Genomic DNA, 25476 nt, shown 5'->3' on the forward strand with positions numbered 1-25476 from the left:
TTTTTATTTTTATTTTAGGTCCTTCCGTGTTCGGAATTAGGGGGGTTGGACTAGAGGACCTCTTAGGTCCCTCCCGAGTCTTGTCACTCTATTGCCTGTTATTACACTTATTTTCATTTTATTCCCATTTCGCGTCGTTCTCAAGCCAGCTCGGACCCTTTGCCGTCCCCTCGCCCGACCCCGACCCCGCTGCTCTCCACAGCGGGACCACTAGCCCCATCATCCTCCCTCCTCATGGATGGGGCTTGTAGTCCGACACTTGAAAGCACCGGGCGGGAGGCGTGGCCGGCACCTTCTTGGGGGAGGAGAATACGCGCGACGGCCCCGCCCCTCGCGCCGCCGGAGGCGGGGCAAAAAGAAAAGGCGGGAAACGCGGCCGCCATTTTGGCCGCCATGGAGACCGAGGAACAGGTACCGCCCTTTCTCCTCCCCTCCCGCGCCCGGTAAAAAGGGCGCCTCCGAGCACGTACAGAGAGCAGGGGCGGCTAAAAAAAAAAATCTGAATCCTTCGCCGCGGCCTTTACTCACTCTCTCTCCGTCTCCGCTCGCTGACGCGGCCGCGAGCGGAGTTTGGCGGGTGGCGGACCCGAGGGGGAACTTGCCACCCTCGCCGAGACAAAGTGCCTCTGAGTCCGTGCAGAGCGCCCTTTTCTTGGGCTGTCGAGAAACATTCCACCATCTCCGGGACGGCGGAAGGAAGCGGTGGTGGCAGGGGTCTCTGAGCATGTGCAAAGGGTCTGCCTTTGGGGGAGTTTCCTGCTGCTGCCAAACGGCATCTCCTCTGAGCATGGCCAGAGTGCTTTGGGGGACGGAATATCGGGAGTGAGGGTTGACGTTTGCTTCCCCTTCTCTTAATGTGTACATAGATAAATGTAAACAGATGCATACACTATATTGTGTATACACACACACACACACACAGATTTATTGGCCTGGCACCCGGTTTTATTCTGTTAGTTGAAAAAGCTGCTGTATTTTTAAGCATGTTCGTAGACTGGACCTCAAACGAGTAAAGAGAGATTTAGAAGAAAATGATAACAAAATTACTGTTTTGCTTATAAACCATCCAGAGCCGTGCAAGTGTCAGAGGCAGAATAGAAATTTGATAAATAAATATTGAATATTCAATGTCATTGATCTAATAAATGGTCAGTATGTGTGTGTGTAAATAACTATATACCTATATATCTACACACACACACACACACGTATACATAGATATGTGTTTTAGATATGTGTTTTACTTATAAACCATCCAGAGCCATGCAAGTGTCAGAGGCAGAATAGAAAATTGATAAATAAATATTGAATATTCAATGTCATTGATCTAATAAATGGTCAGTATGTGTGTGTGTAAATAACTATATATCTATACACACACACACGTATACATAGATATGTGTTTTTCAAGTGTCTTACACAAGGCAATTAAACTTGTAAAAACTTTTTTTTTCTTTTGAAAAAATGCAAAACTGACTAAAATTTAGAAAACAGACAAAATGTTTTCTTCCTTCGCTTTCAGAGATGGATGACATTATAATATGTTGAAGGGGATAAGAAATCCCAAATTCCTGATCACTTTGGATCCCCCCCCCCCCCCGGTTCTTAAATTTCTTAGTCCAAAAACCTTCGACTTGATAATCCTACTTCATTTATTCATTGTTTATTCTGTTTATTTATTTAGTTTGAAGACCTGGGTATAATATTTACCCACATTAGTGTATAAAATAATTTTGTAACTTTTCCTTCTTGCCTGTGTTTTTCCTAGAGGTTGAAAGCAGCTTTTCATTACACTGTTGCCTACTTGTGCCAAGAAGTTGCTGAAGATAAAAACATAGAGTTTAGCAGACAGACCATTGCAGTTATTTCTGAGATCACCTTTAGGCAATGCGGTACTTTTCCTTATCTTTTCAATATTGTAATATTTCTTTTAAAAAGAACTGCAAAGAAACTTAGAGATAACTCTGCTTAATATGGAAACATATTAAGATACTTTTTGTTTTTCCTTTTCAGAAATGTTTGCAAAGGACCTTGAAATGTTTGCCAAGTAAGTATTGTGGAAAGGGGTAATACTTAACAATAATCAACATGTATCTGTGTCTGCTAAGACAACTAGAAAAATATTTTTGTTTTGTTTTCTGTTTTCCTGGAAGCTACTTAAACTATTTAAAAAAAAATATACAGCATGGACGTGATGTAGGTGTTGTAGCATATCAACACATTTATTGTACACTCTTAGCCTCTTTCAGCCTTCTGGCTTTTAGCAAGGATGGTCTAAAATTAATTCTGGCACTCTGTTTCCCTCCATTAATTCATATTTTATTTAATAACTGTTAAATTACTTTTGTAACTGGCACCAAGCTCTTGTAAAAAGGGTGGACTAAGAAGGGTGCTATGGGTAGTTAATGAACTGACAGAGAACATGCTTTTGTATTGTATTAGAAATATACAGATTTTAGCAGCAAAATATTCCATAGGCTTCAGTGAGGTAACTGGATGATGCTTGGATTCAAAGGTGTAATCTTTTCTAATCTTTTTGTCAGGTTGAGACTTGCCTTCCTCAATTCCTAGGCTCTTGTGTTTGCCTAGCCTTTTCTGTTGCTCTCTTCTATTTGCTACTGGTAGAAAAATTGTACATCTGTGGCGTTGTTGTTTTTTTTGTCTGTCTGAAAGCACAAGACCTCCACTTGCAGTGTCTGTTTTTAGCTAGTCATAATTTCATCTTTTTGTGTTATCTCATTCCACTTACATTTTGCTTTTGTGTCCATTTTTCTGGGTTAATGAAAGTCAATTTTCATTTCGCAAATTACAGTTCTAAATCAATGTCTTTATATAATGGGCAAGTGTGTTAATATATAAATCAAGCAGGACTTGAATGATGCACAAAGAACCTGGTTTTTAATATCCAGTGGTATCTTCGTCCAAATTTGGGGATTTTTTCCCCCCCTCTAGAGTTTGCTGAGATGATTCTCTCGTTCTCTACCCCTTCACTTCCATTTATCATAATTGTATCTTAGAGTCTCAAGAACCATGAGACAATCGGATGAAACATTGTACTGTTGCACAGGAAATACTTCAAGGCTGCCTTTCCCTTGGTTCCAACAATGTTGCTTGTATATAGAATACAATTACAGAATAACAAAGTAATACAATCAGTTTCCTATTATCAATGAAAATGGCTGTAGTAGAGAAAAGTAATTTAATAACTTTCCCCACAGTGTATCAGTTGCTACAGGGAACATTTCATTTTACATGAACGTCAAAACGGAAGGAACAAAATGTCCCTGCTATTTATCATTCCCAAGTTTGATAGATAAATGGTCAATTTAGTCTTGGAAAAGAAGGGCTGGCGAAATCAGGGGTCCTCTAGCCAAAGCAAAGCTCCGCAAAGCATTTCAACGTAATCTACTTGCCGCTGCATTAAAAAAAAGCTTCACTTTGTCAGTGTATCTAGCAGCTGCAGAGAAAGTTTGAACCATTTTGCACTTCAGCAGCTTTTCTGATAAGGTTTTAAGATTCGTTCATGAGATAATTTTGCTGCAACCTTCTTGTAATCTGATCACTTCCTCCTTCTCATAGGCATGGAAAACGGAGTACCATTAATGTTGAAGATGTGAAACTTTTGGCCCGAAGGAGCAACTCATTGGTGAGATTGGACCCTTCCCCTCTGAGTCTGTTCTTTGACTTGGGAAGCCTTGTTTACTGCTAAGTTTCTTCTAAATGCTGGAGGTTGCTTGAATGGTGGTACAGCCACACCCGAGCCCAAAAATGTCTGGCTAAGTGAGACAGTTGTTCAGTGACTTTAGCGCCATTTTACAACCTTTCTTGCCCACGTCATTAAGTGAATCGCTGCAATTTTTTAAAGTTAGCAACACGGTTGTTAAGTGAATCTGGATTCCCCATTGACTTTGCTTGTCAGAAAGTCACACGAGGTGATCATTTGCTCCCGACTCACTACAATCGTCATAAATGCGAGTCGTTTGCCACGCATCTGAAGTTTGATCGTGGGGGATGCTGCAACAGACTAGTGTAAAAAAAACCACCGATCACTTTCAGTGCTGTTGCAACTTTGAACAATTGCTAAATGAACTGGGTTAAGTTGAAGACCATCTGTAGAGTAGAAGTACCTATAGGTCAGTACAGATAAGTGTCATAAAAACAATTGCCCAGTATCTTTAGACAGAGGCATCTCCAGAGAAGGGTCAAAACAGGCAAGATGGTGGTTGCAGCATCGTAATCAAAGTTCCAGCTCTTTCTGACAATTGCAATGCTGCAGTTGTCGTTTTGCCTCTCATACACATGCCACTGTCCTAGGGGGCAGACCTATACAGAAATGTCTTGCCGTGTTGGATTTAATTGATTGAACTGTTTCTTTGCCTCTCAAATTGGGGAAGTTGCTGACATAGCTTTGGAGGACCGGAGTGTGAGGGTCTCTGAATAATTGGGGCTGTGGTTTGATATTAGAACAGTCGGAAATCCGGCGGAAAGCCACCATATTGGAAAAGCTAGTGGCGCTTTCCAGGTTTACACGTACAACAAGTTACCGTGTTAACAGGCTTAAAAGGGCTATCACAACACAATCTGTTTTTCTCTGGAGTGCACCAAACACCTGGAACAGCAGTTTGGAAATGTGTCTTCGTTACGTTACTTTTATGCTGCTGTAGCTTTTCAGGAGGAAAGCCGTTTCTTCTCTTTGTCTTCTTCGTTGCCATCTTGGGCTTCAGAAACAGCCATGGAATATTATACGTGGCTTTCTTTCTGACGTTCTGCTTTGAGCTCCGATGACGACCCTGATCCTTGTCGTGTTAATAATTCTCGCTGGAAAAGCACAACGCCTTTTCCTCTTTCGTAACAGCCATTTATAAGCAGAGAAGGCCTCTCGGTTGACTCCTAAGGCTACCCTAGCTACCCTTCAGGAGGGTAAATTCTGCTCCAGCCATTTTCATCCTGGAATTTCCCTCGGTGACTTGGATTTCTCCGAGGAACTGTGACGTTCAGGGTCAGCCGGGATGGCCGAAAAGTTAGTCTCTCAGCACCTGTCAGAGATGGATGCCTTGCTTCTCGCTCTCTCCTCATTTCCACCTGCTTAGTAATGCAAAGCCACTGGTTTCTTCTGTTTTCTAATTTTCATAACTAGCCCCCCCCCCCCAAAAAAAAATGAAGAACTGCAAATGGGTCCTGCTTTGACGTCTTAGTTTGTGAATGACTGTGGGAGACTGATTACCTTTTGATGCCGATTGTCACGTTGGCCAATCGGCACAACTCCTCTCTGCTATTTCTGTATTAGGCATTATCTATAAGCTTCCCTATAAACCTCTGAGATACGCCATCTCTCTTTTATTTAAAGTAGATCTTTCGGCTTCAGATGAACAAGAGCCAGTGTTTCTGCTAATTTTAAATCCCAGCAGGGCGCGTTTCTCCTCTTCCCCCTTGCGATATTTAGCTTATTTTCGAAGGGAAGGATGGGTGGGGCTGAAGCGGTCAGCTGAGTTCCGTGTCCTTGAACCAACAGCTGCAGAGCAGCTTAATTGAACGTAGAACGGAAGAGCTACTCCAGGCCCCCAAGATTACAATTGTACCGAAGCCACTTGTTTACGCTTGGTGCATTTCTTTCTTCCGAAGAATTTGGGCCAGTAGAATATCAGAAGAAAAACGTTCGGAGCCTCTACGGGTAGTCCTCGACTTACGTTCACAGCTGAGCCCAGCGTTTCTGTTACTAACCGAGACAGATTTTAACGAATTATCGCCCCCCACCCCCACGTTACCACTTTTCTTGCCACGGTTGTTAAGAGAATTATTGTAGTTGTTCGATTAATAGCACGGGTCGTTAAGTGAATCCGGCTTCCCCATTTGGCATTGCTTGTCAGAAGGTCGCGAAAGGGGATCACATGATCCTGGGACACTGGAACTGTCATAAGTGCATGCCAGTTGCCAAGCATCCAAATTCTGATCGCGTGACCGTGGGGGTTGCTGCAAACGGTCGTAAGTGTGAAAAATGGTGATATGTCAATTTTCAGTGCCGTCGTAACTTCGATGATTGTAAGGCAAGGACTATCTGTACTGGAATCTGTGGAGCATCAAGTAACATTTGAGTCTTCCTCCTCCTCCTCCTCCTCCTCCTCCTTCTCCATAAGACAGCAACCTATTTGCAAATTAATTTGAAAGTAATTCTTAGTAAAGCTGGAGAAATTGGCTTACGGAGAGCAAATTAGTATACCATTCTTTATATAGAATGGCTATTTCAGTCAGCACCCTCTGATTGGACTATTGTATTTAAAGCTAAATTTTGTTGAGAATATAGTGCCACATTATATCCTGATAGAACTCATTTGCACTTACCCCATCATTCATTTGTGCAGCAAATAAATTGAAAATGGAAGAGAAGCTATAGGTGCTATAAAACAGGAGTAATGTAAAAGGAGGAAAAAAAATAATAATGTATGAGTTGTCATGAGCCAAATGGCCCCAATAAGCTGTATTTTTATAAAGAAGAAAATTGAAACAAGGTGTAGTCATCCTAACAACAGATTTATCAGTAAAAATGGCAAAAACAAATGAGATTTATTTTGCTTTGAAGTGTATGGATCGGGCTATACATAGGAGTCATAAATTGAACCAAATTCCTATAAACATTCCTGGCTCACACTTAGTAGACATGTAATTTGCTAATCAGGGTAGGTCTGTTTTTCTCTTGTCAAAAATGAATTGAGCAGCAGTTAGCCAACATGTCTGAAGAGGACATAAGCATACTTACAATTAGGAAAATGCCTTAAACCAACCCAGGCCAGAAGTTCAAGCATTGTTGAACTCTCATCTTTTATTTTAGCCAGCATGGCTGATGAGGGAGAATATTCAGAGTTGTAGTTTCATTGCCCCAAAGCCTGACATGTCATCTGCTAGTTAGCCCTTTTTAATTGCTGGGGATCAAATTGGGGTCTCCATATTAGGAACAGGTCCCCTCCCACTATATAATAACCATTTAAAATGATCTTGCAACAAATTAAAGCAATTAAAGATGCAAAAAGAGTTATCCAGTAAATTTCTCTGCAGGCTGATCTAGCGTCCTTTCAACCTTGGATCAACATTGTAAAAGAAATGAAAAGTCTGACTAAAAACAACTAGTATGGTGGTTCCCAAGCCCCGGTCCGTGGACCAGTACCGGGCCGCAGCATGCCAGCAACCGGGCCGCACAAACAGGCAAAGCCCCATCCGCGAGATGCAGGCAGCACACAAAACCTTCCTAAGTAGATGCATTGGAAGATAAAAACGAAGGAAGGAAAACATTCCCTTTTCTTTTTTTTTTGTAGGAAAAAGATACGTGTATTTGATATGCATTAGCTGTTATAACTGCTTGGATTGGGTGGGAGAAACAATGAAACAGCATTGACTTTTCGAGGCACGTATTTTGTAGCCGGAGATTTAATAATTGACATATCCCAATAGATTTTTTTTTTATCTTGAACCACAGCTTGCCATCTGTTAACCATGAGCAGTTAGTTGCTCTTTTATCAGACTTTGTATTATCCAGGCCTGAATAACCACTGGATGTCAACCTGCCTACAGATCCTCACGTTTAGTTACACACTGGATGGGTTTGTGCGTTGCTGTGTGTTCCACTGACTGGCCTGGTGAACCTCTGCCGCTCACTGTAGGTGACTGATGACATTCTCTATATTTCTAGTTGAAGTATATTACTCAGAAGTGTGAAGAGCTTTCTTTGAATAACCTGGAACAAAAAGAGAAGAAGAAGAAGAAATCAGCTGCTAAGAAGGGAGGAAGCAAATCGAATGACCTTGAAGAACCTGTGGCGATGGAGAATGAAGATTCCAGCGTGGCGTAAAACTCACCCTTGCTGGTTTCAAGATGGGGATTTCTCACGTTCACTGTGGAACCCGGATCCTCAGCGTCATCGTGCCTAGCTCACAATTCTATTTTTTTTAAAAAAATAAATAAATAAGCACAATGTATTTGGGAAATAAAAGCAATAAACATTGGGAAAAGAAAAATATACCTGAATGAGGAACTTGGATGATTGCCTGGAGTGAGTTTTATTTAAGATGAGAGGGGCCATCCAGAAAGATGTTGATTGTACTTCCTTAATAAAGAGAGAAAAGGGCTTTTAGTTCTCACTGGACAAACAGAAAATCTTCAGGGTTTTAATTTTCTTAGGAAGAAAAGTTAGTGGCTAGAAATTGGACAAGTAATAGCATCCACCATCAATAAAGCTACAGGCCTCAGAGGAGAATAAGGAAATATATATATATATATTTCTTGGAGAACTTTCCTGAGTTCACACAGGAGTTGTTTCTGCCCCTTCTCGAAAATAGATACATTTTCACATTTGAATTGTCCTGGATCATCCTCAATATTTAGTTGAGCATCTTACTGAAAAGCTCAATTATTTTGTTCCTCAGCGCTAATACTTCGTTTTTTTTTCATATCATATCTAAGCCGCAGTTCTTAAACTGGGTTCTGTTGAATAAGACAATTGGCTTTCTTTGCGCCGGAGAAGACCAGGCAGGTTTCCAGATTTTCACAAAATTGGTCAAACCACATTTATAGCTCAAAGTGATATATGTAACCCCCACCCATCCATGGGTGGCATTTTCTTTTTGAACTGGACAGTTCTATATTGCAGTTAATAAAAACAATAATAATAATAATGGAACAAAGTTAATAAACATTTCCATCAATGAGTTTGTCTTATTTGTCCTCTCATAACTCTGGGCATCTAAAGTATCCTTCACTGCATCTTATGACAGTGAAAGCCATCAATCAATTCTACATTGTATATGCAATAACTTTAGTTTGTTGTTTACAGAATCACCCGACAACCAATTTTATTGGGCGATACAGCAATCCAGTACTATGAAAAACAAAGTCTATTGATTTTTTGTGTGCCTTCTAATATTTTAGCAACCTGTAACGTCTTCCCCGCTACAGACTGTCTCTCATTTGCTTCTACCCAATAAGTTTGTTTAATTCCACTCTACTGCAGGGAACTAGTAGTCAAATTTTGCCTTTTATTTTGAATCTTGTCCCCGGGATTCATTTTACTTTTGAACGTGTTTCATCCGCGTTACACCTCACCTGATTTTGACAAACGTTTTGCCCTTTGGGATTTTTTTTTTAAATTTTTGCTGTTTTGTTTTAGCCTGGAATATTTTCATTATTAACAGTAAACTTAGTTTTGCTTCTCATTATGAAACCGTCGCGGGACTCGTGCTTCATCTTGAGTCGGCTTTCTCGCTCCCCTCTGCGCAGTGAATCATTTCTTTGCTAAATCACACTATTTTTGTACTCAAAAGCCTCCTAATCATCGTGGGAATAATGGTGAGGAAATGAGGTTCGGTCGGATGGAGAAGGGGGTTGGCTGTTTTTTTTTTTGTTGTTTTTTTATAGCAAAATAAGAATGCACATCCAGCTTAAATTGATGGCAAATGTGCTTTAATGGGATCGGACACCCAGAGGCACTAATTAAGGGTTAAAGCGTACAAAAAGCATCATTTGGAGACTTAATTGCGCCCCGGGCTTATGCGTCATTGCTCCGAGTTTGGAAAGAGAGGATGGCTGGATGAAGGGGTGGCAAATGCCTCTTCTAATAAAACCTAGCAGATTGGGGGGGGGGGAAGAGACCTCCCTCCCCATGTCTAAAACACAAAATATAACTTGCAAGCAGGTGACAGTCAGACCACATCTGAGCTAGATGGCCTTGCAAGCGTTCTCCCCGCTCTGTCTGTTCCTTCTGGGACTGATCCTGCTTCCCAGGCCCATGGGGGGTGCCAGAATGGTTGGCCTTCCTGTTCCAGGAGAGCTCTTCAGGCGACAGAGCACGGTAAGCCGAGAGCAGAAGAGACCATAGTTCTTTTGCTGATAAAATATAGCCAGAATATCCATCGGCTAGAGAAGTTAGCATTGGGTTGCAGTCCGGACTATTTTTTTAAAAAAAAATAAGCTTGAATCGAAGTGCACCGGGTCATCTTTGGGGGATAGAATTATCGGCTAGCTAATTTTGCTTTTTCTTGTATCCTAAATGTGCCCGTGGGACTTTTCAGCTTAGGCTTTTGACAGGGATCCTGTTTCGGAAACGTTTTAATGACAACCCTTGTTTTTTTATTTTGGGGCGTGGGGTGTGGAATAACTAACGCTAAGGTGATACCCTTTCAAAGCAAAAAATAAATAAATTGGGAGACAATGATGCAAAGAATCAGGAAATAGCTCGTGGGAAACAAAGCTGAAGAGCCCCCAGGTGCTGGTGAGTCTTTCCTTGGATTTCCCTTGTATGTTTCTCATTCAAAAGACCCACTGCATATCTTCACCTTCCTCAGAAGAACTGCTGTGGGTCATCACAAAAGATCATTTTAAAAGTTTTCAGCTCGGGACGTTTGCTTTGACCTTGGCTCTCTGAAACAGATTCAAGGATCACTCCATTAAAAAAAAAAGACTTTGTTCCCAATCTTATTTTCCTTCCAAATTCTTGGAAGAAACAAGGGCAGCCTGATATAGATTAATAGCTGACAGCAGTTGCTTTAACGAGAGAGCGGTTTGTTTAAATAATAATTTAATTTTTATATGAAAAGGACCAGAGTGAAATTACATTTGAAGAAAAGAGCAAAAAAACCCAACAATCCTGCTTGCTTATTTCCTACTTCAGAACACGAGACCACCATACTTCAAAACCTGAACGAAAACTTAAGAGTTGCCAGAAGCTTTCCCCCCTTAGCACCTTAGTGTAAATGCTTTTAAATCAAGGCGTAGTCATTCAGGGACACGGAATAGCCTTTGAAACCATCCCAGAGACGTGGGATGAGAAGTACTCTCAACATCAAAATCTCAGGGTTTACATTTCGCCACCTTTTTAACAGCCCTTGGTTCGGATTAACTATAAGGAGAGCAAGTCTTTTGCTGGCGGATTCAGATCCATTTTTTTACAACATTTGAAACATCCTTAGCTCTTAAAGGACATATTTGAGCCTTTCCGTGTCCGGTCGAATCTTCAGGAATAAGGATGGGTCTGTGCATGAGACGTTCACGGGATTGACTTGCCAAAGGCAAGGCAGCTTAAATCTCCCAGCCCTTTTAAAGCCTCGGTTTACCTCGCTTCTTCCCAGAATAATGCTTTAATTCGCTTTTGTTTCCGTTTACAAGTATCTCCAGGCACCGGCAGACCTAGAAAAGAAGGAATTACTTGCTCTTCTCTCAGGGCTGACCGAACGGGCATCGCAGGTGAATGTGTCCCATCTGTCCAGGCAGGAGAAGATTGTAGCCAGCCCGTGGGAAGACAGAGGGCCTGTTCCTCAGCCCCCAACTCGGGAAAAAACACCCTGTAAAAACTTTTTCTGGAAAACTTTCTCCTCTTGCTAACAAATTGCTTCCTGCGCGGATGGACTCCGAGTGGCTCTGACCAGCCACGTTTGGCAGCTAACGCTCTTCTCTCATTCAATTTCACTTTCCCTTCTCTTGGTATTAGAAGTGTGCGTGCAGAAAGTTTTGTTTATACGATGGTGGGATCTCCTGGTTCCCACGCAGATGTTCCTGCCAGCCTTTCGTGGCGTTCCCCCAGGTCTCTCGTGTGGCCAAACACCCGCCTTGCTCATGTTATAAATGTACTTTGGTTCTACGTAGGATATACTGTACGAAGAGCACCGTTTGTCCACTTGCTCTTCCGTTTGACAATACCCATCAGCAAAAACAGGATTGTAACCGTCCTCCGGCTTCTGCTTAATTGAACAAGAAAAAAAATATGTATGGATCTCATATTTGTAAAATCCCTATCAAAGCTGTTTCCCAAAGGGAAAAAAATCAAAAGTTATTCCTTCTTCTTCTGTGAAATACGTAATTTTACTTGTAAGTGGTGCCTGCAGTTCAAATAGACAGTACAGGCAGAAATAACAGGATAACCACATACTGTAAAGTTGAAGGATGTATACAAAAATTATTCAGAACTCTGAGCAAGCTGTCCGTTGTCGTATTGAGGTTTTTCTGTGCCCTTAATACGTACAGCATTATTTAAACCGTCATCCTCTGAATGGAAGAGGAACAACACAAACACAGCTCTTGTAAGACGCCTTGTAAGAGTTCCACAAAGATGCTTTGGGGCAAGCTAAAAATGCTGTGTGCCAGTTCGTCTTTCCTGCTTTGTTGCCAGTGTCGAGTTGTTTCCCCGTACAATTGTTCCATGCTGAAATAAAATATTACTACGTGTGCCTTTGTGCTTCCTCCAGTCGAGAGTAAATATCACGTGTGGTTTTTTTATGTGTTCCTAATTTAGTGGTTCGGAATACCCCTGGTTCAGGTAGAGACAAATATGTTTGGGCTTAACCTTGGATCATTGTATTGTGTGAGCATGTGTGTGTAGAAACATGACTCTTTTCCAGTTTTATTTTACAAATGACTGCTACTTACACAGACTACTGCAGAGGGCTGTGCTACTTGAATATGTATCCCAATATAAGCCTACGTAATACTGAAGTTCAATAGCTCAGTCAGCAGTCAGAATAATAGCCAATAATACAAAGCCTTTACATCTTAAATACAAATGTAATTTTTTTTAAAAAAAATACAAACATATAATCACTAACATAATAAGAGTCTGTCGCTTGGTCCTTCATCCATAATCAGCTATTCATATTCAAACCCACATTGGCAAAATTCTGCATCTTGCCGCTTCATAGTGTTACCTCTAAGCATCAAGGAAAAGGCCTTATTCAAAACAGCATTTTTGTCTTTGCATTTCAATATACATCATAAATCTTCAAATACTTTTGTCTTGGACTAGCACACTTCCTGCAAATAAACGGTTTGCTGAAGCGAGAAGCTACAGAGTCATCGAACCTCTGCTGCTTTCCTATTTTGTTGGTCGGTTTGAAAAGAGACGGCGTTACCATTCAATCCAAAACCAAAGGGTTGATTCATTGCATCGAAAAAGTCCGTCTTCCGGGGCTTTTTTTTTTACTTCCTACGTTTAGAACTCGACCCCTCCCCAGCTTCTGGCTGTTTTTTCTTGCCTTTGGAGATGGTCCTCAGTGAATTTAGAGAGTGAAATTGCTGCCGTCGCCTTGAGAGCTCCCGGGCACATGCCTCCTTCAAGGCTTCGGTATGGCGCTTGTCCCAGTTTAGGGCCCGAGACAGAATTTCTGAATCTTCGTTGCAAACCAGCTGTAACGGATTAAGAAATGCTCTTTTTTTTCTGACTCAAAGGTCTGTAGGGAAAAATCAGCCCTACATTGTGATCTGATTGTAAAACCTTCCCAATTTAGGTTGCTGTCATCCTAACTCATAGCCAGAGATGTTCCTGCCTTGTTTAGATAGATAGATAGATAGATAGATAGATAGATAGATAGATAGATAGATAGATAGATAGATAGATAGATGATAGGTAGGTAGGTAGGTAGGTAGAGGTAGATAGAGATAGATAGGTAGAGAGAAAGGTAGATATAGATAGATAGGTAGGTAGGTAGAGATAGAGATAGGTAGAGATAGATAGATAGATAGATAGATAGATAGATAGATAGATAGATAGGCAGGCTAATTTCAACAACCTTGATTCTCACGCCAGGTTCAGGTTGTTACGTCTAGCTAGACTCTCATTCACATGCCCCCCCACCCCTCCCAGCATCATCTAACTCTAAAAGCGAAAGGAAGAAAATGGCGACATTTCCAACTCTTTTGTCAATGCCAAAACAACAGCGTTGGCAAAAAGGCATGACTTGTAATGCTGGGCTATTAGACCAAGAACGAAGGGTGAAAAAAGCATCCGGGCTGAACGGCTGGACCCTGCTGTCACTGACCCACCTCTAAATCTTGACTGGCCAGGCTGAGTTCCGGGGCAGGCTTGTCTTTCAGCACAGTCACAACGCGGCTGCTCAGCCGAGCCCTTTGGGCCGAGCTCGTTCCGTTGCTCCCCGCGTCCACAGCATCGGCCCCTCCCACGGGTTTTTCCTCTGCTTCTGAGGCTAGACCCAAAGAGAAGAGTCTACGTCTCTTGAAGGAGACATTCGGAGCAAGAAAGGAAATAAATAAACCCCCGCTCCCTCCCTCCCTCCCTTCAACAGGGCTTCTCCAAGTGGCCTTCTTACCTTCTGCTGTGGATGCAGCCTGATCCTCCCTTTTTACCGCCTGCAGGTAAAGTTCCAGAAGCTGACGGGATTGACGCTCCTCTTCCCGCCTGTCCAGGGTCTCCTGAAAAGTCCCTTGTAACTTTTGGGTTTGGAGCGGATCCTCCGAAAGTTCCCGAGCCAAATCTGAGCACGGTACATCAACGAGTGCCTGGAAGAAAAGCGGATCCAGCCCTCGGTAGCCAAGGTGAGAGAAACTCCAAAGACTCCCCCCCCCGCTTAGCTCGAAGCCGTTATCAAATGTGGCCGTAAGAAGCAAGGCCAGCTTTGCTCACGGAAGATTCCAAGAAATTGGGCCGGCCGTCTCAATCTTTATTTATTCCATCGGTTAGATAAAAGAAAGGTGACGAGGGTTAAGAGTTAGGCTGGAAGAAGAGAGATTCATTGCGGAAGTGACCTTTCCATACCTGGAGGTCTTCTTCAGACATCAGCACAATGGTGGATAAATCCTTCTTCAGCTGCCTGGCCAAAGCTTGCCATTTTTCTCCACCGCCATCCACTTCGTTTGTGTTTGTGATCTCTCCCTCTAGCCAAGTTGTGCCCTCACCTGACACGGACAGAATTGTGAGTCCGCTAGGCGTTAAAAATTAAAGCGATGCACGCAAGTGTAGTTTCACACCGTGGGCACCTTTTCACTCTTAACCGGGTTTGTTAAAAAGCATAAGCTTCTGTGAGCGGCTCATGCCTTTTCATAAACGCACGTGCCTTTTAAACTTTCTCTTCCTACCCCCCCCAAAACCCCCCCCCATTTATAAACTTCTAAGTGCAATAACAAGACATTCAGAGAACTAGCTTGTTTGCACCTTTGTGCAAAAACGTGCCTTGTTTGCACCTTTCTGGATCTGAGCTTCCAAAGGCTTTTCTTAATTCCTCACCTCTGTTGCTGCCGGAGGTCCATGTCTCATTCTTGGCTACCACCCCAAATTTGGTGTTTGGGGGCAGACACAAAAAGTAATCGCCGTCCTCTACTATGGTGCCGTCTTCCGCCAGGACCAAAGTGACAGGCTGGGAGGCCACGTCAATTGCGAGCAGACTGCAGGCTGGGGGGGGGGGGAAAGAGGACCAGACAGAACCATTTCATTGCATTGGCCGAGAATGTTTCTCGTGTTAATTTTATTTTCCTGCCCTTTCAAAAAGGCCCCACGCCGCCTTCAGCTTTTCGCTTTTCTCTCCAGCGGTGAATCCTTTCACGCAGGGGTCTTCAAACACGCCTGGCTGAGGAATTCTGGGAGTTGAAGTCCGGAAGTCAACAAGTTTGAAGACCCCTGCTTTCATGCCAAGGAATTGGAACATCTGTATGTGGCTTCAGCACAAAGCAGCCGTGCAGCGGGCCACTTCACCTGTGGCCCCTCTGCCTGCGGAGCAAAAGGTGTCTGCTAGCCCCAAAGCAGAAAGTCTTTACCTTTAATCTTCAGTTCCTGGAGGGTGGAGGCGGCTACCCCATGCTGCTCCTGTTGGCCTGCCCGCCTGATCAGGCATTGCTTCAACCGGGGCAGCCCTGGAGCCCCTTCTGCCATCGCTTGGCTTTGCTTTCGCTTTGCTCCCTTTGGTGGGTTTGAATTCCACAGGCAAGCAAGACAGCTCTCTCTAGGAAGCCAATCAGAGCCTGGCGTGACCTGCTGAGGCACTCTGGGAAATGTAGTTCAGTCTCAAAGGCGCCCTCCCACTATCCCGTGGCATGATGGTAGAGGTAGTTTTCATCCCCGCTCAGACTTCAGACCGGTTGAAAACAAAAGGGTTTGTATCGCTGAGTCATCTTCCCGGCTCTCAGAGCCAAATGTCAGTAGGTACATTCTGAGTTGGTGAGTGTGATTTTATCAACTCCGAAACGTTAATATGGTGGGCATTTTAACTATCTGAAAGACACTCCATATTTTAAGACCTGCAGAGCACTTCTTAATATTTTTAGCATTTTATTAAGTCCATATGCTTGTTGCCTTAAGGGAAAAATTGAAAGGGACCAGGGCTCTTCAAACTTGGCCCTTTTATGAGTTGTGGACTTCAGCTCCCAGAATTCCTCAGCCAGTGTGCCTGCCATTAAGTCTTAAAGTGGCCAAGGCTGGACATTCGGATCTAAATACACCTGTGTACATAGTAATTCAGTTGCAAGATTTACTATCTATCTCCTATCATATCCATCTATATCTATCTATCTATCTATCTATCTATCTATCTATCTATCCATATCTGTCTGTCTATCCATGTCTGTCTATCCATCCATACATCCATCTCTGTCTGCTATCTATCTATCCATCCATATCTGTCTATCTATCTATCTATCTATCTATCTATCTATCTATCTATCTATCTATCTATCTATCTATCTAATCTGTCTCTCTGTCTCTCTGTCTCTCTCTATCTATCTATCTATCTATCTAATCTGTCTCTGTCTATCTATCTATCTATCTATCTAATCTGTCTCTCTGCCTATCTATCTATCTATCTATCTATCTATCTATCTATCTATCTATCTATCTATCTATCTATCTATCTATCTATCTATCTATCTATCTATCTATCATCTATCCATCCATCCATCCCTCCCTCCCTCCCTCCCTCGTCCTTTCTTCTGAGAAGTCCTCTTAAATCCCAGGCGTTTCCTTCCAGCGGGCGGAGGCCAAAGCCAAGTCCCTTGCCTCCTTTCCGAGGTCCGGCTCCCGGGGGTGGGTGGGAAAGAGACACACACACACACCTACGCACCCCGAGTCCAAAAAAAAACCACCGGCCGTTCCCTCCCCCCCCCCTTCCCAAGCGCGGCGAAGCGCTCCTCCCGATCGGCGCCTCGGGCCTCGATTGCTCCTGCCTCGGCCGGCCGCCTTCCTCTGGCCTCCGTGCGCCGGCCCGGCGCGATTAGCCGGGTCTGGGAAGATGGCCTCCTCGGAGCAGGCAGAGCAACCTGGGCAGGTGAGCCGAGGCTGCCTTTGGTGGGGGGGGGGGCGAGGGGAGGGGGAAGGGCAGAGGCCTGGGAGTGGGGGAGGGGGGGCGTCTCCCCGTCCTGCAGAGGGGCGCCTGGGGCGGTGGGAGATTGCAAAGGCTTTGGAGTTGCAAAGAGTGGGGGGGACCCTAAGCCCCCCCCCTCCCCAGCTCCCATCAGGGGAAGGGCAGGGGTGCTGGGTGGCCCGCAGGGGAGGGGGGGAGGAGAGGAAAGGGGGGGTTTCCCCCCCTTTCTTTCCCCTCCCTCCCCTTCTGCAGGGGAGAAACCCCTAGAAATCTCCCCCCCCCCGAGATAGGGGAGGCTTCTGCCCCACCAGGGCTTCGCAGGCGCATCCGCTCGTACGTCCCCAGCATTTATTTTATTTATTTTTTTATTTATTTGATTTCTATACCTGGGTTGTGTACCTGCACACTTTGGAGAGCAGGCAACAGGAGTTTTAACCAAAGAGTGTGCCAGGGTGTAAAGGGAAAAAAGAAGAAGAAGAAGAAATAATAATAATAATAATAATAATAATAATAATAATAATAATAATAATAATAAAATTAATAATAATAATAGTAATAATAATAATAGTAATAATAATAATAATATAATAATAAATTAATAATAATAATAATAATAATAATAATAATAATAATAATAATAATAATAATAATAATAATAATAATAATATAATTTCTATACCGCCCTTCTCCCGAAGGACTCAGGGCGGTGTACAGTGCGAATACCATAAAAAATACAATGTACAAAAGTTAAAGAATTAAATAATGTAGCCCAATTACAATAAATGACAGTAAAGGTTACCTTATCTTCGAAGGGGAGGGGGGAAGGAGGGGATCTTTTGGGGCCACATAAGGGAAGGCCTTTTCTCTGTGTGTGTGTGTGAGTGAGAGAGAGAGAGAGAGGTGCTCTGCCACCCTCCCCCCTCCCTTAAGGAAAGAAAAAAGGCAAGGGAGAATCCCTAAAAGGGGATGGAGGAGTTGGGGTTGCGGAGGGGGGGTGTCATGGGCTGCATTGTGCAGGGGCCAAAAGGGTAGAGGGGGATTAGTTTTCTGCCCCTTTGAAAAAGAGGAATAAATATCCTAGCCAGCCTTTGCTGCTGTCTGAAATTAAAGGCAGCAAAGAAGGAAGAGAGATCCATTTCAGCCCTCTCTGCCTCCCTCCCCCCCCCCCCGTTCCAGAAGGGGAGGAGAGGGTGGGCATTAATTCCAGCAGAGAAGAAATAAGGCACTGGCGGCTTTCTTTCTTTCTTTCTTTCTTTCTTTCTTTCTTTCTTTCTTTCTTTCTTTTTTCTTTTAGGCAGATGGGCAGTTTCTAAACACGCCTGATAATCAGTCTCTGGTGGTCAGGCTACCTTTCTTTACCTGGGTGTGATGGAAGTTGTAGTCCTGCATTTACAGAGCGCTAGGGTGGCAGGCACAATCTGCACACCTGCCGGTTTCCCCTCCTCCCCCCAGGAAGAGGCGTAAAGAGGTTTTCCTTACCCTGTCCCCAGCCTGGGAAGGGGGGGGGGTCCACAGAGGGAGACAAAACTCATTTTGTCTACAGAAATAAAAAAACACATTTTTTTAAAAAAAAATCATACTTAAATTCTTACCATCCTGAATGCATTCCCAGTATTTGAATCCGGGCATCTGAATGAGCTGATCGACATTTGGCCAGCCAGCGTGCCCACAAAATGCTGTCAGTCACAGCCAGCATAGCCGGTTTGCGAGGGATGCCCAGCAAGGCTGGAGATTCCCTTCTAGGAATACAGGAAGAACTTTCTTGTTTCGTTCGTTTCCTTGGTTGGATAATATTATTTAGCCAGGAGATTGATCCACAGCACATCGTAGTAGCAGAAAATTGCCTCTGGTACATATAAATAGCTTAAATGGACTCCAGAAGATGGTAGAGGACAGGAAGGCCTGGAGGAACATTGTCCATAGGGTCGCGATGGGTCGGACACGACTTCGCAACTAACAACAACAACAACAACAACATATAAATAGCTGTGATATTTGGACATGGCTGTTTATATTTACACAGGACTTATTTTGATCTGTTTCTGCATGTCTATAAGCAGGCCCAACATTTGTGCACAATTTTACTTATCCTTTTCTAACAGTGGACCACAGGTTTATCTTTAAGCTGGGCAAAATCACACTTATAGGTCTGGGTCATGCCTGGCTGTGACCGATGCAGGAACCTGGTGATTTTCAGTTTAAGAAACTGAACAAGTATCAGAAAATGTTTCTACAGAAAGCCTGTTTTTCTACTCTTTGGGGTGTGTGTGTGTGTGTGTGTGTGTGTGTGTGTGTGTGTGTACACTTTGCCCTTGTTTTTTTTTTAATCCATTTCTTTAGACACGTCCATAAACATTTGTCTTTTTCTTACTCCTTCATCTTAACCTGAACTGATTTATATGGCTCAATATCTTCCATAATAGCCAAATGAAGTTCTAATTGGATGAATCATTTAGGCTGTGTCTCTGAGGAGTCTGGAAGGTTGTGTGAGTGTGTGCGCTTTTTTTTTTTTAATATCTGCACATTTATGTAAAATTCAATAAAGTCTTTAAAAGGGAAAAAAGAGAAGCAATTGTGGTTTCTGAGAAGGTAGTTAGATGAGGGCAACGGAGAAGTTCCGGCTCAGTACACATGAGCTGAAAAAGCAAGAAAAAGGCAGGCTTGCAATCACCGGCCATCTTTCTTTTATCACAACATTACAGGAATGAAGAAAAAAAAAAGGCATCTGATGAAAAATTGGAGGGGGGGAAGGCTACTCCCCCCCGTGCTCTTCAACTCTTAGATTCTCTTAGGACAGGGCTGCCCAATTGCTGTTATAGAAGAGACGTTTAAAGGGGTACCCCCGAAAAAAGAGACTCCTTAAGCATCTCCACGTTTAAAGCACCAATTTTGCCCCGTTAGATCTCCCCAAATTATAAAACATACACAAAAATGGGCCACACCACATTTAGGGGGATCTCTGGGCCCAGTGAGAATGTTAGTACGCCACACTTTCTGAACCTCAGTTTAGACAAACCTGAAGATATAATGATGATGATGATGATGATGATGATGATGATGATGATGGAAGGGACCTTGGAGGTCATCTAGTCCAACCCCCTGCTCAAGAGTTTGCTGCCAAGGGTTTCTTTTAAGCACCACACCACGCTACCCCTCCCCTCCCATTCTTTCTCCATTCTTTTTCTTTTTTTTTTTTTTAATTCGCAAACATCTTGGAATTCTGCATAAAGGCAGAATATATATCTGCTTGAATGTTAATCAGTCAGCCAGCCAAACCTTCATCGGAGTCAATTGAAATTGCCCTTTCATCTTTTTCACCTGCAGACTCTGGAGGTCAAACGTCTCTCAGCCTATACAAATACTAACATATTAATTGGATTTGCCATCGTATGTGGTGGTGATGACGGCGGCTGTTTGTTAATCTTACCAGTTGCGCTGTTTTCTTTCTTTCTTTTTTAAAAATGCATTCCGTTACCCATCTTCTCCGCAGCTTTCTATCTCTCTCTCCCTCCCCACCCCCTTTTCCCAGAGTCAACAATCTTGTTTTCATTGAACTTTTGGAAAGGAAGGGGGCTTTCGGGGGTGGTGGGGGAAATTCTCTCTTTTTTGGTGGGGGCAATATAAGGTAGAATACAAAGAGAGCTAGTGAAGGAAATATATAGCCGTAGTCAGTAAAATGTCGCACCTCCAGTCGGTTTGCAACAGCAGTCCAAGCTCTACACAAGTGCATTAAACTCAGTTCGCATCCAACTACGGTAGCATGCGCGCGTGCACACACACACACACCAATGCAGGTGTAAATTATAGGAGTCCCATCATTTAACTCTTTCCATTGGTCCTAATTCAGCGACGGAGCAGGATAAGGCTCGTGGGCTTGAAAGGATGGGCCACTGCCTTGCACCAAGTCAAGACCGTTTATTCTTGCGTTGCTGGTCCTCGGCAATCGCAGCCTTTCCGTTACAGCCCCCTTTTAATTTGGAACTTTTTAAAATAATAATAATAATAATAATAATAATAATAATAATAATAATAATAATAATAATAAATAATAGATTTGCACAGTTTACAAGCCTCCCTCCCTCCCCTGTAGTGCGCAACTGCACATTTGCTGAGAGATGACCATTGGGTGGCAGTCTAACCTTGCCTCTCTTTGCTTTCCAGATCGGATCTTCTGGAACGGAGAATGGAGCGTCGCGCAACGCCCTGGTGAGTTATGTGCAGCGCAAGCCGTATCTACAAATCCTTGCCTTTCCCCACCCTCCTTTCCAAGGCACCAATCCGTCTTCCCCTGAGTAGGATCTGCTTGGAGGAACTTCTGCAAAGTGCTCCGTGAAAAAAGGTGCTCAGCGGCGCAGTTTCCTGCTCTCTGAATGACCCCTGTGTTTTGACTGAGCTGCCTTCCCTCCTGTGGTTTGCTGGTGTGTGTGTGATTGTGTGTGTGTGTGTGTGTGTGTGTGTGTGTGTGTGTGAGATCCAGACTTTCCCAGCTTCCCTTCTCAGACTTAGCCTGCTCTCAGAGTTTGTATTTGAAGGGTGGAGAAAGTCCTCTCTAGCCACAGGGATCTGTTAGCCAAGATTCTCAAGGTGGTGAGGAAAGAGGATTGAAATAATAAATAATAAACAACCTCCTCTTTCGCAAACCCAGTTGCTCAATCTCTCGGACTCGTTGCAAAAAAGATCCGTCCCATCCCACAGGTGGGATTCTCCAACTCTCTGCTCTGGATCAGATGCACTCTGACTTGGAAAAAATATATCTATTGGGCTGGTCTAGCTTGACCGCCGTACATTTTATTTCTTTCCCATTGAAGATTTGTGTGTGTGTGTGTGTGTGAATATGCCGTCTGTGAAATTCCTGCCCATTTCAGCATGGTAGTGAGTGGGAGGAGATTTTGTGTGTGTGTGTGGCAAAAACCAAAAGGGTTAGGAAGCTGGGCTAAATTTCTAAATTTCCTTCTGTCCTCAAAACCTGCCTTTGCTTCGAGGCCGACAGTTGATCTTCATTCCTTCTCATGGCCAGATCAAAAGCCAACATAACAGCGTTGTTGCCCTCCAATCTTTCTCCCTTCCTTTGGGAAAAAGAAATTTGTGGTCTTTAAACCTTACTATTCGGTAGGTAGATTCACTTGTCTGAAATGGTATAGAGTTTCCTGCCTGACCAGGGGGTTGGACTAGATGACCTCCAAGGTCCCTTCCAACTTATTATTATCATTACTTACAAGACTTAGGTTTCTCTCCATGGAACCGAACCGGTCCCTGGTTGTAGCTGGTTTTGGGGGGGGGGGGGGAAGAAAAGAAAAAAAAAAGCATCTGATTGCAACATGTGAACATAGCCAGAGATGAAGCAGAATAAACAACTAACCCAAAGAAGCTACGTTGGTCACCTGTTTATAAACAAACCATTTTTGTCATACAGTGTTTAGCCAAAGAACTCTGAAATACAGATCGTCCTCGACTTGTGACAGTACATTTAGGGACCATTGAAAGTTAGAATGGCTTTTAAAAAAAAAAATCACACTCAACGACCGCCGCAGTCTCCCCAGGGTCTCGGACGCTTGGCAACTGACTCCTATTTACGACGGTGGCAGCGCCCCGGGGTGGCGTGATTCCCCTTTTGGCCACCTTCTGACAAAGCGAAGCCAGTGGGGAAGCCAGCTCTGGTGATTCATTTAACAACCCTAGCAAGGAAGGTGGTAAAACGGGGCGAAATTCGCTTAACAACCGTCTCGCTTAGCAACGGAAATTTAGGGCTCCGTTGTGGCCGTAAGTCCTATTCCGGAATCCTCACTGTTTTTGTTTAAAAAAAACAACAAAACACCTGCAAATGTTATTATTATCGCCCCCTGTCAACGTTTAGGTCCAGATTTCCCATCCTGACACCTTGCAGATAACACCAGGAATTTTGTCTCTGCCAAACACGGTTCAGCTCGGCCGTTTCCATCGGCTCGGAAAGCTGGTCTTGGCTTAACAGTCACCTCCGCAGGCTTTCCGATGAAGCTTTCCCCACCTGATCCGGGAGGAATCTTGCAGACCTAAAATGTCACAACGCTGTTGTGTGCCCACCTTCATCTTTGCGTCATCGTTTCCCCCACACACACACACACACTAGACTAGGAGCCTTTGCTGCAAATTCAGATGTCCCGGCGCACCTTCCACCCCTATTCTTGGCTCTGTATCTCCCAGCAGCAATTTTATTTTATTTTAATTTTTTTTTTTTGGTGGGGTGGGTTTTTTCCCAAGTTTATTACGATTATTATTTAAATAAATTAGCCCCTTTCTTGCTGACACGAATAACCTGTGCTTTGAGCAGAGGAAATTTTCCAAGCAGCCAAGGCCCAGCTTGCTCCTTTTCTCTCCCCCCCCCGCTCCTCTCCTCTCCTCCTCCTCCCCCCCACCCCTTGCCCCCCCACTCTGTGGGCTGACAGAAATTATCTTCTGTTTAATTAACATCATCTCCCTGCTCTTTATATACTGCCGGGTAATTGCTCGGAGGAAAGAGAAACGCATAGCAGCTATATATCTATATATAGACGGAGATATAAAATAAAAATAATTCGTTGGAAAAGCGGGATGGGGGGAGGGAGGGAGGGGAGGGGAGGGGGAGGGGAGGGAGGAAGGCACCGCAATGCTAAACAGTGCCCTGAAATACAACCTGATCTCGTGGAGGTGAGAAACCCTATGCAAAGAGGGGCCCAGTCCTTTGGGAAGCCTGCATCGTTCTGGAGGCCAGAGCATCTTTATTTTTATTTTTATTTATTTATTTATTTTTTGCTTCTCTTTTAATTAATCTTTTTTTTTCTTTTTTAATGCTTACTCTCCGTCACTTTCTCCCATTTCTGCTTAGGTCTTGCCTAATCCAATCTTATCTGCAGCGGGGCTCCGCAGAGAGACCTCGCAACTAATTGCATCGTTTGCTTCCCAGTTGTAGCTTGACTTGCTTGCCCGAGGCGTGCGTTCGGCCGCCCACCCACCCTGTTTCCCCCCCCCCCCCGCTGGCCAAAGCTGATCTGGAGAGCTTTTGTGGAGGTTTCACAACTTTGCAGGCCCAGCTAGGAGCCCTTAAGGCAGGGGTAGGCAACCTTGGCTCTTTTATGACTCGTGGACTTCAACTCCCAGAATTCCTGAGTCAGCTGACTCAGAATTCTGGGAGTTGAAGTCCATGAGTCATAAAAGAGCCGAGGTTGCCTACCCCTGCCTTAAGGTAATCACAGGCTGAATCCCGAATGAAACCTGGCAAAGAGCGGACTCCAGCCAGGTTCTCCCGCAAGAGGACCGCATCTGAACTCAAAATTTGTGCTGGTAACTAAAAGATCCACCCCATTTCGTGAAAAGGGGCATCGCGGGGACACTGCGACCGTCATAAATCTGAATCAGCACGCTGGCTGAGGAATTCTGGGAGTTGAAAGAAAGGGAGAGAGATGGAGAGAGAGGGAGATGGAGAGAGAAAGAGAGGGAGAGAAAGAGAGAGAGAGAAGAAAGAAAAAAGAGAGAGAATAACCTTTTAAAGGGCTGCTCGCCTCTGTCTAAATTCTTCAGGAGGAAACTAGACCGAAATGGTGGAGGCTGACAAATTGCCTATATCCTGGGCAAATCTCGGAGAGAAAGGTAAAAAGGTAAGGTAAAGGTTCCCCCGCACACGCGTGCTAGTCGTTTCCAACTCTAGGGGCCGGTGCTCATCTCCGTTTCAAGCCGAAGAGCCAGCGCTTGTCCGAGGACGTCTCCGTGGTCACGTGGCCGGCAGGACTAGACGCAAAGGCGCACGGAGCGCTGTTCCCTTCCCACCGAGTGGTCCCTATTTTTCTACTTGCATTTTTACGTGCTTTTGAACTGCTAGGTTGCAGAAGCTGGGACGAGTAACAGGCGCTCACTCTGTTACGCGGCACTCGGGATTCGACCCGCCAAACTGCCGACCTTCTGATCGACAAGCTCGGCGTCCTAACCCAACAGTGGGCCAAATACTGAAATTGTCCTTTTTTGTTGTTGTTTTCCTCTTGCGTGTTCCGAAATAGACGAGTCCCCTTTTGTCATTGTGGGCCAGAAACGTAGCGAGAGACACAAGACAACAGGCATTTAAAAAAGTTTGTCGATGAATTACCTAGACATTTCTCAACGCACCGTATTTTATTTCCTTTTTAGTTTGCTGGCAGTTTTCCCCCCCCCCCATCTATTAAACTTTTATTGGAAAGAATGCATTAATTTGTCAAACCCTTTTCTGTTATGCTTGACCTCTTGGTGAGTTTGGGGTCGAATCGCTTCCCCCCCCCCACTTCTCCTCTCGGTTTTGTCTCTTTCCTGCTGACTCTTGTTCATTGAGTGGGTTTTTTTTTTCTTTATTTCCCCCCCCCTCTTTTTTTTCTTTCTGGGTGGTCGCGCAAAATGCACTCTTTTATCTATCGATTCGTTTAATGTGTTGATCTGGACA

General features: G+C 44.0%; 3 protein-coding genes across 5 annotated transcripts in view; 2 read left to right on the forward strand and 1 right to left on the reverse strand.

Moving 5' to 3' along the window:
* The first annotated feature begins 383 nt into the window (after window positions 1-383).
* Window positions 384-7903, forward strand: CENPS (centromere protein S). Its single transcript, XM_083375692.1, has 5 exons — window positions 384-411; window positions 1769-1892; window positions 2014-2047; window positions 3580-3646; window positions 7682-7903. The coding sequence occupies exons 1-5, from the start codon at window positions 394-396 to the stop codon at window positions 7838-7840; spliced, it is 402 nt and encodes a 133-aa protein (XP_083231818.1). The 5' UTR covers window positions 384-393; the 3' UTR covers window positions 7841-7903.
* A 131-nt stretch (window positions 7904-8034) lies between these two features.
* Window positions 8035-15831, reverse strand: DFFA (DNA fragmentation factor subunit alpha). Of its 2 annotated transcripts, none has more exons than XM_083375691.1 (7): window positions 15520-15831; window positions 14993-15157; window positions 14525-14664; window positions 14079-14268; window positions 13795-13955; window positions 12582-13158; window positions 8035-8095 (listed from the first exon to the last, which is right to left on the reverse strand). In XM_083375691.1, exons 1-6 carry the CDS (start codon window positions 15632-15634, stop codon window positions 12952-12954), a joined length of 978 nt encoding a protein of 325 aa, XP_083231817.1. In that variant the 5' UTR covers window positions 15635-15831; the 3' UTR covers window positions 8035-8095; window positions 12582-12951. The 2 variants fall into 2 exon arrangements, with proteins under 2 accessions (XP_083231817.1, XP_083231816.1); XM_083375690.1 differs by having other exon boundaries at window positions 13795-13949; window positions 14939-15157.
* Window positions 15832-16970: 1139 nt separating this feature from the next.
* Window positions 16971-25476, forward strand: part of PEX14 (peroxisomal biogenesis factor 14) — a 60035-nt gene continuing 51529 nt past the window's right edge. The window contains exons 1-2 of one of the 2 annotated variants that reach the window (XM_083375543.1): window positions 16971-17021; window positions 21219-21263. In XM_083375543.1, the coding sequence (XP_083231669.1) occupies window positions 16986-17021; window positions 21219-21263 (81 nt within the window). In that variant the 5' untranslated portion in view covers window positions 16971-16985. The remainder of the gene's footprint in view (window positions 17022-21218; window positions 21264-25476) is intronic. The other variant, XM_083375542.1, reaches the window with a different exon arrangement.

Source organism: Vipera ursinii (assembly GCF_947247035.1).
Source record: "Vipera ursinii genome assembly, chromosome: 17".
NCBI lineage: Eukaryota > Metazoa > Chordata > Lepidosauria > Squamata > Viperidae > Vipera > Vipera ursinii.